At 53.7% G+C, this 12630-nt stretch overlaps 1 protein-coding gene across 1 annotated transcript; it reads left to right on the top strand.

The window, feature by feature from the left end:
* The first annotated feature begins 4830 nt into the window (after nt 1-4830).
* FAM43B (family with sequence similarity 43 member B) lies at nt 4831-8452 on the top strand. Its single transcript, XM_014783939.2, has one exon. The coding sequence runs from the start codon at nt 5259-5261 to the stop codon at nt 6243-6245; it is 987 nt and encodes a 328-aa protein (XP_014639425.1). The 5' UTR covers nt 4831-5258; the 3' UTR covers nt 6246-8452.
* Nucleotides 8453-12630: the final 4178 nt, after the last annotated feature.

The following is a 12630-nucleotide window of genomic DNA, read 5'->3' as shown; positions in this document are numbered from 1 at the left end:
CAAAAATGCTCACCAACGTTAATTAGGGAAATGCAAATCAAACCCACAATGAGATACCACCTCACACCCATCAGGGTGGCTACTACTAAAAAAATAACAGAAAATAACAAGTGTTGGTAAAGATATAGAGAAATTGGGACCCTGGTACAATGTAAAATGGTGCAGCTGCTATGGAAACAGTATGATGTCTCCCCAAAAAGTTAAAAATAGAATTACCATATGATTCAGCAATTCCACTTCTGGTTATATATCCAAAAGAATTGAAAGCAGGGTCTAGAAGAGATATTGGTACACCCATGTTCATGGCAGCATTATTCACAATAGCCAAAAGGTGGAAGCAACTCAAGTGTCCATCGGTGGATGAACGGATAAACAAAATGTGGCATACACATACAATGGAATATTATTCAGCCTTAAGAAGGAAGGAAATTCTGACACGTGCTACAAGACAGATGAACCTTGAGGAGATTATGCTAAGTGAAATCAGCCAGTCACAAAAAGACAAATACTGCATGATTCCACTTATATAAGGTTCTAGAGTAGTCAAAATCATAGAGACAGAAAGTAGAATGGGGGTTGTCAGCGGCTGGGAGAGGTGGATATGGGGAGTTATTATTTAATGGGTATAGAGTTTCAGTTTTCCAAGAGGAAAAAGTTCTGAGAGGGATAGTGGTGACAGTTGCACAACAATGTGAATATACTTAACAATACAGAACCGCACACTTAAGAATAGTTAAGATGGTAAATTTTAGGTGTGTTTTACCACAATTAAAAATAAAAAAATTTTAAAGCAACTATAATTAACGATCTTAGAGACATAAGAGATAATAGTATGTCCATGAACAAGAATAAGATGCTATAAAAAAGAAAAAGAAATTGTCTTAGAAGTGAAAAATTATAAGAAGAGACATTAAAAAAAAAACTAATAGAAATGTTGGAAGATAAAGTTGAGGTAATGTCCCAGAAAATAGAACAAACATTTTTAAAAATGGAAAATTGGAAAGAACATTTTGAAAAATTAAAGGATCAATCCAAGAGGTCCAACATCCAACTAAAAATAGATCTGGAAAGAAAAGTCAAAAACAGAAAACAGAATGGAGGAAATTAGCACAAAGAGATTTCCCCAAAATTGATTTCCAGATTAAAAGAGATCGATTTCCAGAGTAGAAGGCCCACAGAAAATGCACATCCTTATGAAACCTTAGACCTCTGGAAAATCCTCAAAACTGCCAGAGAGAAAAATCAGGTCACACATACAGGATCAAGTATCAGAATGTCATTTGACTTTTCAACAGCAACAATGGATCATGTCCTCAAAACTCGGAAGGAAATTTAGTTCCAATCCAGAGTTCTGCGCCCAGCTGAACTATCAATCAAAGCTACTGGAGTATATGATCTGTCGCAACAAGGAAATAAACCAAGGGGAAAATAAAAGGCAAGAGATTCAGAAAACAGGGTCCAACAAGAGGCAAGAGGCACAGGAAATTCCCAGAGGGTAGTGGTGCAAAGTCCCAGGATAACAGCTCTGCGGGTCTCTAGGGTAACAGTGCTGACTGCAGCCCAGGGAGGAGGTCTCCGGAGGGGGTCTCTAAGAACACAGACACCTGGAAGACCACCTGGTGTGTTCAATCAGGCTGCACAGTTGGGGACTGAATTAGGGATAGATATGTAAGGGAGATTTTTTTTTTAAATGGGGCAATTGCACACTTCTGGGAAAGCAAAACAGTTGTCCAATAAGGGAAATGGAATCACAGCACACTTCAAGGCCCAGCTTTGAATAACATTTGCATAGTCATAAAATTAAACACTGAATACTGATGCAACAACAACAGAACGTTCTAACTAAACCGGGAGAAAGAGAGGAAGAAAAATGTGTGTGGTGGTGTAGATAAAAGGGCATTAAACCTTTGTCTTCCAAAGCAGGGAGGCAACAGTTTTTAATGTCTTAAGAACTGGAAAATCTGAATTAGAAGTGTTATTTAAAAACATGGAGGCATATGACAGAAGTGCCATGTAAAATGTATAAAAAAGTGGTTGTCTTTGGAAGTGAGAATTGAGCCTGGGGATTGATATTTTTTAAATCATAAGATCACTATAAGCCAGCTATTTGACTTTTTAAACTAATATAAGTATAAATACAATAGAAAAAATTAAATTGAAAAAAGAAAAAAATACACAACTGCACGCCAGTCTATGGAGTAGCTATGACTGATGTGAAGAGTGGAGTGAAGGGAAGGAAGGCTTAACGGAGAAGACAGCCCTGAATTCTGCCGGGATGCAAGGGCCAGGGACGGCTTCTCCAGTCATCTGAACAGAAAGGACAGTGGAAGCTCTGAGGACAGCTGAGCCCTCTAAAGGAACAAGTTTGGAGGAAGAAGAGCAGAAGGCCAGAGACCAAGCCTGGAGGTGTGCAGAGGAGCCTGCAGTGAGGAGTGGTCCTGGGGGTGGGAGGGGGGATGGCAATCCCTGCCAAGGAGGCCAAGGTGAATGGTTAACAAGGTAACCAACGGACTAACAATGTCAAATGCTGCTTTGAGGTCCAGGGGACTTAACATAAAAACGGCTTATGGCCCACATGATCTCACACAGCCCTGGGTGACCCCCCAGAGAGGACCTTCCCGAAGCAGTGAGGGCAGAACAGAACCAGAACTAGGTGAGCAAGCCTAAGGCAGCTCCCAAGGGAAGCACACACCTCCCTGCGGCCCCTCAATCTCTGCTCGTTCTCTGGGAGGCAGCAGGCTTAGTTACCAGGTAAAATGCATGCAACACTTGGGACATACTTATACGACAATTGTTGTTTATCCGAAACTCCAATTTAACTGGGCGTCCTGTGTCTTTATGTGTTAATTCTAGCAACCTGAGGAGGCTATGCCTTGGACAAAAGCATGGAGGTATCTCAGCCTTGCAAGTTGAGACTCTGCTGCTGGCTACTCCCACGAGGCCCCTGCCATTTGGGAGGAGGGGAACCTCAAGGTGGCAAGGTCCAGAGGGTGGACCTAGGAGACTCAAGTCAGGGGATGGCAGGAGTTTTCAATGAGCTGCCCTTCAGGTCAAAACCACCTGAAGTTCCTTCTGTAAAGGGAGGTGGTTGAGTCAACGTCTCCTTTGGCCCGAGGGGCAAATCTGGCACCTGAAAATGATCCTTGTGCTTCTCAGAGCCTGTTCTCTTGGGGAGAAATGATGCCACATCCTTGAGGTGGGAACAGTGGGAGACTTCCGTGTCCTTCTTGTGTGATTTTTTACCACAAGCACATATTACTTTTACAACAGCAAAAGGCAATAGACATTTCCATATTGAAAATAAAATAAAATGAGGCTGCAGTGGACCAGATAATCTGTCCTAAGCTAAGATTCTGCAATTCTATTTCCCGTTCTTTATTTGCATGTCATTTTAGGAGCATTCAGTAATGCTGCCTTGTGGTGGGTTTTTTTTGTTTTTTTTTTCCGCTTTTATTCCCCCGAGAATTCTGAACCCAGCTACTCACTGCTCGGCCCGCTGACCCTGAATGTTGCCCCACCTGTGGGCAACCATCTTCCCACCACCCCCACTCTCAGAGGTCACTTGGTTTGGCCTGGCTGGGCCCAAGCCTCTGGGCTCATTCCTGACCTGGAAGACTCCCCAGGTGACCTTTCTGAAGCCAAGGAAAGCTTGCGCGTGGGCTCTGTGAGAGCTGACAGCCGTGAGACTCCTGGGTCCCTATGAGAGCAGACCCGGATCCTGGGGAGCTTATGGCTTAACAAATCCTGAAAGGGGGAGAGGAGTTCCCACATTTAGGGACAACTGTCTCTTTCCCGGTTCACTGGAACCCCTCCCTAGTAAGAGATCCCGTTGGAGGGTCCCAGGGGAGCACGGAAAATGCCCCATCCACAGGCAGCATATGGTGGACCCACGGAAGGGTGAGGGCCTGTTCAGGGGTTAAGAAAGCCTGAGTAGAACCTTACTTCCACCTCCTACCAGCCCTGTGACCTTGGGCAAGTCGCTTAACTGAGTCTGGGCTGTCCTGAGGATTAAATGAGATAATAAATGCAAAACCCAGGTGCTGGGGAACAGGAGAGGAGTTCACAAACAGAAGCCTTATCTATTTAATCCTCGGAGAGTCCAGAGGCTGCCCATTGGCCAGAAGGAGCCTTTTATCTGCAATTCCCACAGACCCAGGACTGCTCTGGAAGGTTCCCTCACCCTCCAACAGTACCCTCCCTGCTTCAGTCCAGGCAGGGGCATTACCAACCGCTGAAGCAGTGACTGCTCTCCCAGCTCAGGCGCGCTGGCCTGGCCCACGACCTTGGAAGAACCTGGGAGGAAGCCTCACCAAGCGACAGTACTTTTCCACTGCACTGCTCGGCCACCTCAGCTGGCTTTCTGCTATGCAGACAGAAGGCAAAGTGCCCCAGGCCGGCCCCATCAGGAACCCACCCAAAATCACTCTCAGAGAAGGGGGTAGAGATATGCTGTGGGTGAGGGGCAGCGGGAATCCTACAAAGAGAGGAGGGGGGTCCCGAATACGCCAAGGGGATCTTGGAGACCACTAGTGAGACGAGAGAAATTTGCATTGGCAAAGCCCCCTGGTGCTTTCCTGGACGTTCCAGGAGATTCCTACCGCTTAACCGCTCCCTCCACCTCCACCCCTCCCATAATAATGATTAAACCCGTTCCACCGCGCCGGTGCTGGGTCCGGAGCGAGCAGCAGCACTGGCCTGCGCGGGGGAGGAGGGAGAGGAGGGCGAGGGGAGGGGACAAGAGAGCTAGCGGTCCCGCCCGGTGATGTAGGCAGCCGGGGGAGGTGGAGCCGCGACGCCTGAAGGAGTCCCCACCGCAGCCACGCTCCCGGTCTACCCCTCCGAGCAGCCAGCCGGCAGTCCCAGCTCCGGCGACCTCCCTGCCGCCGCAATTTGGGCGGTGGGGACCGCGAGACCCACCCCCCAACGCCGTTCGGGCCTAGGGGGCGCCTTCACCACGCCCTGCCCCTGCTCCTCCTTGCTTCCCGGACGGCTGGACCGACTCCCGGGGGAAGCTGTTCCCGGTCGCTCGGCCGCCGCCCGGGCATCTAGGCAGCCAGCCCGGCTGGGCACCGGGCATCTGCGAAGCTAGCCCTGCCTGGCAGTGGGCATCTCCGGGCACCGACTGTCTCTGGCGCCGCACAGCTTCTCGCAACTGCGGGGCCGCGGACTTCTGCGCGCCCTCCCCTCCCCCGGCCGCCCGGCAGGACGCCCGTGAGTTCCCGGCGCCCCCAGCCCCTCTGGCCGCCGCCGCCGCCGCGATGCTGCCCTGGAGACGTAACAAATTCGTGCTGGTGGAGGACGAGGCCAAGTGCAAGGCGAAGAGCCTGAGTCCGGGGCTCGCCTACACGTCGCTGCTCTCCAGCTTCCTGCGCTCCTGCCCGGACCTGCTGCCCGACTGGCCGCTGGAGCGCCTGGGCCGCGTGTTCCGCAGCCGGCGCCAGAAAGTGGAGCTCAACAAGGAGGACCCGACCTACACCGTGTGGTACCTGGGCAACGCCGTCACCCTGCACGCCAAGGGCGACGGCTGCACCGACGACGCCGTGGGCAAGATCTGGGCGCGCTGCGGCCCGGGCGGGGGCACCAAGATGAAGCTGACGCTGGGGCCGCACGGCATCCGCATGCAGCCGTGCGAGCGCAGCGCCTCGGGGGGATCTGGGGGCCGCAGGCCGGCGCACGCCTACCTGCTGCCGCGCATCACCTACTGCACCGCGGACGGGCGCCACCCGCGCGTCTTCGCCTGGGTCTACCGCCACCAGGCGCGCCACAAGGCCGTGGTGCTGCGCTGCCACGCCGTGCTGCTGGCGCGGGCGCACAAGGCGCGCGCCCTGGCCCGCCTGCTCCGCCAGACCGCGCTGGCGGCCTTCAGCGACTTCAAGCGCCTGCAGCGACAGAGCGACGCGCGCCACGTGCGCCAGCAGCACCTCCGCGCCGGGGGCGCCGCCGCCTCAGTGCCGCGCGCCCCGCTGCGCCGGCTGCTCAACGCCAAGTGCGCGTACCGGCCGCCGCCCGCCGAACGCGGCCGTGGGGCGCCGCGCCTCAGCAGCATCCAGGAGGAGGACGAGGAGGAGGACGAGGCCGTGCAGGAGCGCGAGGAAGGAGCCCCCCAGCTCGAGCGGCCCGAGGTGCTCAGCCTGGCCCGGGAGCTGAGGACGTGCAGCCTGCGGGGCGCCCCGGCGCCTCCGCCGCCCGCGCAGCCCCGCGGCTGGAAGGCCGGCCCCAGGGAGCGGGCAGGCCAGGCGCGCTGAGAGCGGAGGGGGCAGGACTCGCGGCCCCAGACCCGGCCGGCCTGATTTACAACCTCCAACCCCGGCCCGCCCGCTTCGGCTCCCCCTGGCCCCCCGGCCCTTGCCTCCCTCGTGGTCTCCGTTGTGTCCGCCTCGCGCCTCATCCTGGCTCAGGGTGACGCCTGATATGCCCTTGATCATTGGGGGACGAGAGGGGGGAGCAGCAGTATTCGGCGTTCACCTCTCCCCCATCCAGAGTGTCTGGGCTCCCTCCATTGCGGAATTGCCCCCTACACTTTACACCAAGCCTCTTTGCCCATAGACTACCCCCTCCCTCCCAAAACAATCTCTCGAGAGAAGGAGGGAGAAGTTTCCAGAAATCCAGGAGGGTGGCCTTGGGCCTTGGCCAGGTGGAGGCAGTGGTCTTGCCCTTGGCCAGTCTAGCCTTCCTCCCTGGGATGAGACTGACCCTGGGGAGGCATTCTTGTAGCGAAGAATAATGGAGAACTCAGGCCAGGCCCAAAGTGGGAACTGAGTCTGCTGCCATACACCCAAGGAAGAATTCTCAGGCCTTATGCCTGGCCTCTCTACCCCTTGGAGGACTTCTGGGACCTCACTGCTCTGCTCTGGAGAAGACTGGGATGGTCCCACCCACCCAAACAGGTTAGGCCAGGTAACAGCTCTCTGTGCCAGGCAGCTGCCCACCTGTGCCCTAGTACCGGGCACCCCCACAGGACTCCCCACCCACCCTATCTCTGCAGACAGATGTGTGGTGCCCCACAGCGACGACCAAGATGAGGCCTCCAGAGGAGGTAAGGAGAACCTCTGGCAGGTGCTCAAGGACACTGACTACCCAGAAAGTGGACACGGGGGGTGCCCCCAAGTCGAGTCTTGTCAGAGCAGGAAGGTCCTGACAGCAGCTAGATTCTCATAGCAGGGTGAGGAAGGAGGGTGAGGTAGCCCAGCAGAGGGAGTGGGCCCCGGCCCAAGTGTCTCAACAAGGCCACCAAGAGCCCAAAGTTCTCTGTAAAGGACTGATCATTGTAAATAAAGTGGACCTGCTTTCTCAGTCTTGTCACCACTCCTGTGTTGTGTTTGATGCTAGGCCTGCTGGGGTGAAAGGCTTATCGTCAGAACACTAAAGGGCAAGAGAAGACCCCAGGGAGTAGCCCCCTTTAGCAGCTGGCACCAACTCTCAAGTTGGGGGTGGGGGCAGGGCTGCTGCCAGGAAGCTGTTCCCTTAATGTCAGGGGAGGAGACAGGAACAGGTGCCTTGTCTGAAAATCACGTGTGCCAAGGCTTGGAAGGGTGTCAGCTGTCTGTCTTGGCCTCCCAAAATGTCTGTCCGCCTGGGCACTCAGACGCACGCATCCCTGGGACATTGGCGGGACGGGGACCCTGGCTGGGGACTTCTCATCAGCCACGTATCTTCGAGAAGATTCACGTGTTTGTCCAAGCTTGTGGTATACACTGTGTCTCCTCGGGGATGAGAAGGGAGGCAGGTTGTCAAGAGAGAGGTGGGCAGAGGAGCCGGAGAAATCTGTGCAGACCTTTGTGACAGTGTAATCTGCTTTATCCCTGTGCTGAGCTGGGCACTGATCCCAGAGTTATCCGGAGCCCAGACGAGTGGCCTCTGCAATTGCCAGTGATCAGGATTGTTCTGTTTCCTGGAGCTGCTGGAACAGAGGGTACCACTGCCACTTCACCCTGGTGGAGCCTGCGCAGGGTCAGGGGACTTTGAAGGAGAGAGCTGGGGTTGACTCCACATGTTTGGGGAGGAGGAGGAGCGTGTTACAAGGACCCACAAGGCAAGGATGCCCTGCGTGTTCATTGCTCCCCTCCTATGCATGCCAGGTGTTGTGTTGATGTTTGTCTCATGTGCAGAAGAAAGGAAATGGGAAGATGCCCGACCTAGGAGAGGAGGATGGGCTGCAAGGCAGCCACCGGTGTTTGAGACAACCTGACCCAGCAACAAGGTGACGAGCACAGCCTCTTTAATCACATTCACGAAGCAGATGTTGACTAAGCTCCTGCCTTGGAACGGGCACTGAGCTAGGCTCTGGGGGTCCAGGAGTCCCTCCCATGTGGCTCTTACATTCTCAAGTAAGATGCAGATATTTAAAGGAAGAGTTGCTATATAATAATTCACAGGCATGCTCCCAGCCTCGGTCCCTGCCCCTCCACTTGACTCTGGCAGCCTCCCAAAACAGACAGACAGACAGACAGACCGACAGACACACACACACACACACACACACACACACAGTTGCCTCCTTCCTTCCCTCACTCACGCTATGCTCTCTATACCTGGAGTTAGAAGACCAGGGTGAGAGGACTGTCGCTGCCTCCTTACCAGCTGTGTGATGTTGGGCAACTCACTCAGCCTCTCTGACCCTCACCTATATCAACAATAAAATGGGGATAATATCTACCTCACAGGCTGATTGTAAGAATTAAATAGAATCATGGCAGTGAAATGCTTTGGTAAATAATAAAATGCCAGGCACATGTGAAGAAAACCAGTTTACCCATCGGGCCCCGCTTTTGAGATTAGATTTTAGTGTACCTCCCCGCCAAATCCACTCTCCCTGGTAGCAGTGATTGTAAGTTGTTTCACTGGCCACATCTCCGTTTTCAATGTGTGTGGTGGAAGAAGGACCTGATGCAGCTTCCCTCCTCCAGTGGGTTGAAGATGAGATAAGCCACAGGTGAGCCAGCACAGCGCCAACTGCTGCCAGGCCCCAGAGTGGGGTGTTTGGGGCACCTCCAGCCACCAGGCCCCAGGCAGCATTGCTACCCAAGGGAGGGAGGGGCCTGGGAAACCACGCCCACCTCCATCTCTCTCCCTGCTCTTAGCACAAGATGGAGAAGAGCCCTGAACCACCGGTCAAGTGGTCTGGTGTCCCTGTGTCTCTTCTCCTGGCTTCAGATTCCCCACCTGTAAAATGAAAACGGGGGGAGGAGGGACCAGCGGTTTTCAAACCATGTACCTCCAAGTCCTAGATTCCCAGGGGTGCCCCTGGAGCTGCTGTGGGGAGTGATGGGGAGAAGGAATGGGGATCCCTCCCCGCCCACAACCTGTTTTAACTGGAGCAGCTTATCTGTTTTCTCTTTGGGGTTTCTGGTATTCCATTTGAATAATGGGATTCTACAGACTTTTGTTTTTTAAGTTTAAGTCACTGGGTGACACACTCTCTAAACTTCCCTTCCAGCCCTGATGCTGCATGTGTCTAAGGTCCGTTGGGCCGACCAGGGCCAAGCAGTCATGTTGGAGTGTGTAAATGTGGCAACGGAGGGCTTTCCAAGAACGACAGGCAGCCGACAATGTGGGAAGTGTGTCTCGGCTAGGCCAACCACTCAGGGGTTGAGACTCTTCCTGGGACCTCTGGGGCCTGATTTCCAGCTCTCCTGATCCCACTCCAAAGGGGCTGGCTGTGCCTGATGTGACTTGTGCCGCAGCACACAGCTCACGGGATAAGGTCGGCTGGCCCACCCACCAGTGGCATCCTGACCCTCACTCTCCTCTTCCACACGCACCTGCTCCCCATTCCCCCGACATCGCCATGCGCTTCCCCCTCTAGGCTTGTATCCCTGCTGTTCTCACTACCTGGAACGTCTTCCCTTTGGCCACACATTTTCACATCCTACCCTCTCTTCAAGGCCCACCTCAAATTCCACGGACTTGAAACTTTCCTTAATGCATACCCTGCCTCCACTCCTGCCAAATGTGGGGGTGATCCCTCCTCTCAAACTCACCCAGGACATGGCCTTTGCTTTCCTCATGGTACTCACCATGTGACACCTGGGATTACTGATTTTATATGTCTTGTCTTTCATGCTGATCCATCTTCATTTTCCTGCCCTCTTCAATACCTTGACTCACAGGGCAGAGAGTCGGTGCTCAATAATAATTTGTTGAATGAATACATGAATGAATGGGCCAGAGGGAAGAGCCATCATGGGATAGGAAACCAAGTGGGTGGAGAAGCGTTCCCTCTGCCAAGCTCCTGCCTGTAGATGCTGAAGGAGAACTATCCTCAGACGCCCTTTTCAGACGGATGGCTATTCTGGGGGAGAAAATCAGCCAGGGGAGGAAACTGAAGCCTCTGTCCACAGGGTCTGCTCCAAGCTCCAAAACCTCAGGCCGGGCCTTCTCACTCTGCGGACTGGTCCAGGCCCAGCGCAGTGCTGCCAATCACAATATAGGGCAGCTCCTGGCGGTGACCACCCTCCGTGTACGCTGGCTGGGCGGCGGGAGGACCGTGCAGACAGCTGCTGTCTCTAAGGTAACACACAGGTGGTGGGACCTGGGCTTGGGCATCAGACAGACCTGAGTGCTGGGCCCAGCACTGCCGCTCGATGGTATCACTTGGGGCAGGTTTCCAAAGGCTTTTGGAGCCTTGGTTTTCCACCCGTAAAAATAGGGCGGGGTGAGTCTAGATCCTCTATCGTTGTTGAGGGAATGGAGTAAGAAGCTGTGTGGGATAATTGATTTCGCACAGTGCCAATAAGTGGTAGCTGCTGCCCTTATGCTTATTATTATCATTTTAGCTGGAGCTCTCCTAACTGACAGCTCTGGGATGAGGATATCAGGTGCCTGGTCTCTGGGACACTAAATATGTTGCTTATTCATGCCTTTACTTTCAACCAACATAAGCCTGATCACCTTAACACTAAATTAGATCCAGTATCTTCTGCTTTTTGTATATCCTTTTCACCTTAGCACCCAGCACAATGCCAGGCACACTCAGAGGTGAATGTATGAATGAATGAATGAATGAATGAATGATTTGCTGTTGCCAGCAGCAATGTTAGCACATAGCCTTCCCAGCCAAGGTCTTCAGAAAGCTAGGAGGCCATTCCTTTGCAAGGGATGGGTCAGCTTCCCCTCATCCCTGTCTGCCCTTAGCTACAGGCTCTGGAGAAGAGGAGGATGCTGCTGGCTTAGGGACCAGCCGGTCCCCAGGATAGGAGAGCTGAAAAGGATCGGGGAGGCTGACACGCAGGTCTGGCGAGTCCCTCAACCAGAACTATCCTCTCTCTCCCTCTGCTCCACTGCCTGCCTGTCCGTAGAGCACGTACGGGTTCGTCCACTGATCCAGAGTAATGAGCGTTATCACCACTCGACTTAAGAGTGAGAGGAGGCTGGGCAGGCAAGGACTGAAGCTGGAGTTCAAGCCACCAGAAAGGAGACCTCGGCAGAGAGGGCCAGTACTTCTGCATCCTGGGAGCCCTTGACAAAGAGGCTAAAGGAGCTGGGCTGCAATGGAAAGCTCGGGCAGATCTTGTTTTTGCCTGCCCGGCATCCCTCAGTTCCCCCTTTACAATGGAGACTGCTTCCTCGTCCTCCTGGGCACACAACTAAACTCTCCCATTCTCCCCTGCACTGAGCTGTGGTCATGTGACCGAGTTCTGGCCAATACAATTGATGAGTGTCACTCCCAGCGCCAGACCATGGCAAACATAGCCTTTGCTTTATTGTCCTGCCTGCCTCCTGGAGGTCATCACCCAGGGAGTTCTTGGAGGCACCATGTTGAAGATGACAGAGCATCCACCAGCCCGGGTCCCTGAATGACCACATGAAGTTGAGCCCCACCCCTGCCACCAATGGAAGCAAGAAATAAAATTTTATTGTGTTAGCCACTGACATGCTAGGGTTGTTTGTTGCAGCACATAGCTTACCTCAACTAACACACTCTTCTTGTGACCCACTGCCCTGATGTCCCTGGTGAAGCCACCATGCCCCATTCTTGGTCCCTGGGCTACCATACATGGGGGCTCCAGAGGAGGACATGTGATCCAGGCCTGACCAATCAGAATATCCCATCTCCTTAGCCAGAGAGAAAGGTTCCAGGATGGGCATGTGACATGATCAGAGCCAGTGGAACTTAGTTCTGGGACTTTAGTCGAAGCTGTTGGGAAGAGAAACACTCACTCTCTGCTGGAGTTGCTGAGAGGTGGGGAGTATGTCTGGTGTTGCTGGCAGCCATATTGCCACTATGAGGAGAGAGAGCCTGAGAGGCCAACACAGCCAAAAGCAGAATGGGACATGGAGAAAGTAAGACCAAGTCCTGTGATATTGCTTGAGCCCCTGAATCCCGCCAGGCCTGCCCAGGTCCGCCCCTGGAGTTTTCAGTTCCTTGAGCCAGTAAGTGGTCCTTTTTGCTTAGGCCAGTGTGAGTTGGGCCTTCCATCCCTTGCGTCTGTGAGAGCCCTGGCCCTGTCATCACTGTTCTCATCAAGTCCCCAGCTCTGGAAAAAGGGGATCATTGAAAGGCTTCAGGGTCTGTCACAGCACCCAACTGTAGGACATTCAGCTAGTTCATGGGATCCAAAAGTCCCCAGGCCCTTGACCTCTTGGGGGCCACCTGGTCTTCCATCCGGGCTGCTCCTTGCACACCTTCCC

Source organism: Ceratotherium simum, chromosome 22 (assembly GCF_057802395.1).
Source record: "Ceratotherium simum simum isolate JZ-2026a chromosome 22, ASM5780239v1, whole genome shotgun sequence".
In the NCBI taxonomy this organism is placed as follows: domain Eukaryota; kingdom Metazoa; phylum Chordata; class Mammalia; order Perissodactyla; family Rhinocerotidae; genus Ceratotherium; species Ceratotherium simum.
Note: the sequence above shows the minus strand (reverse complement) of the source record. Positions and strands in the feature narration are given on the sequence as shown.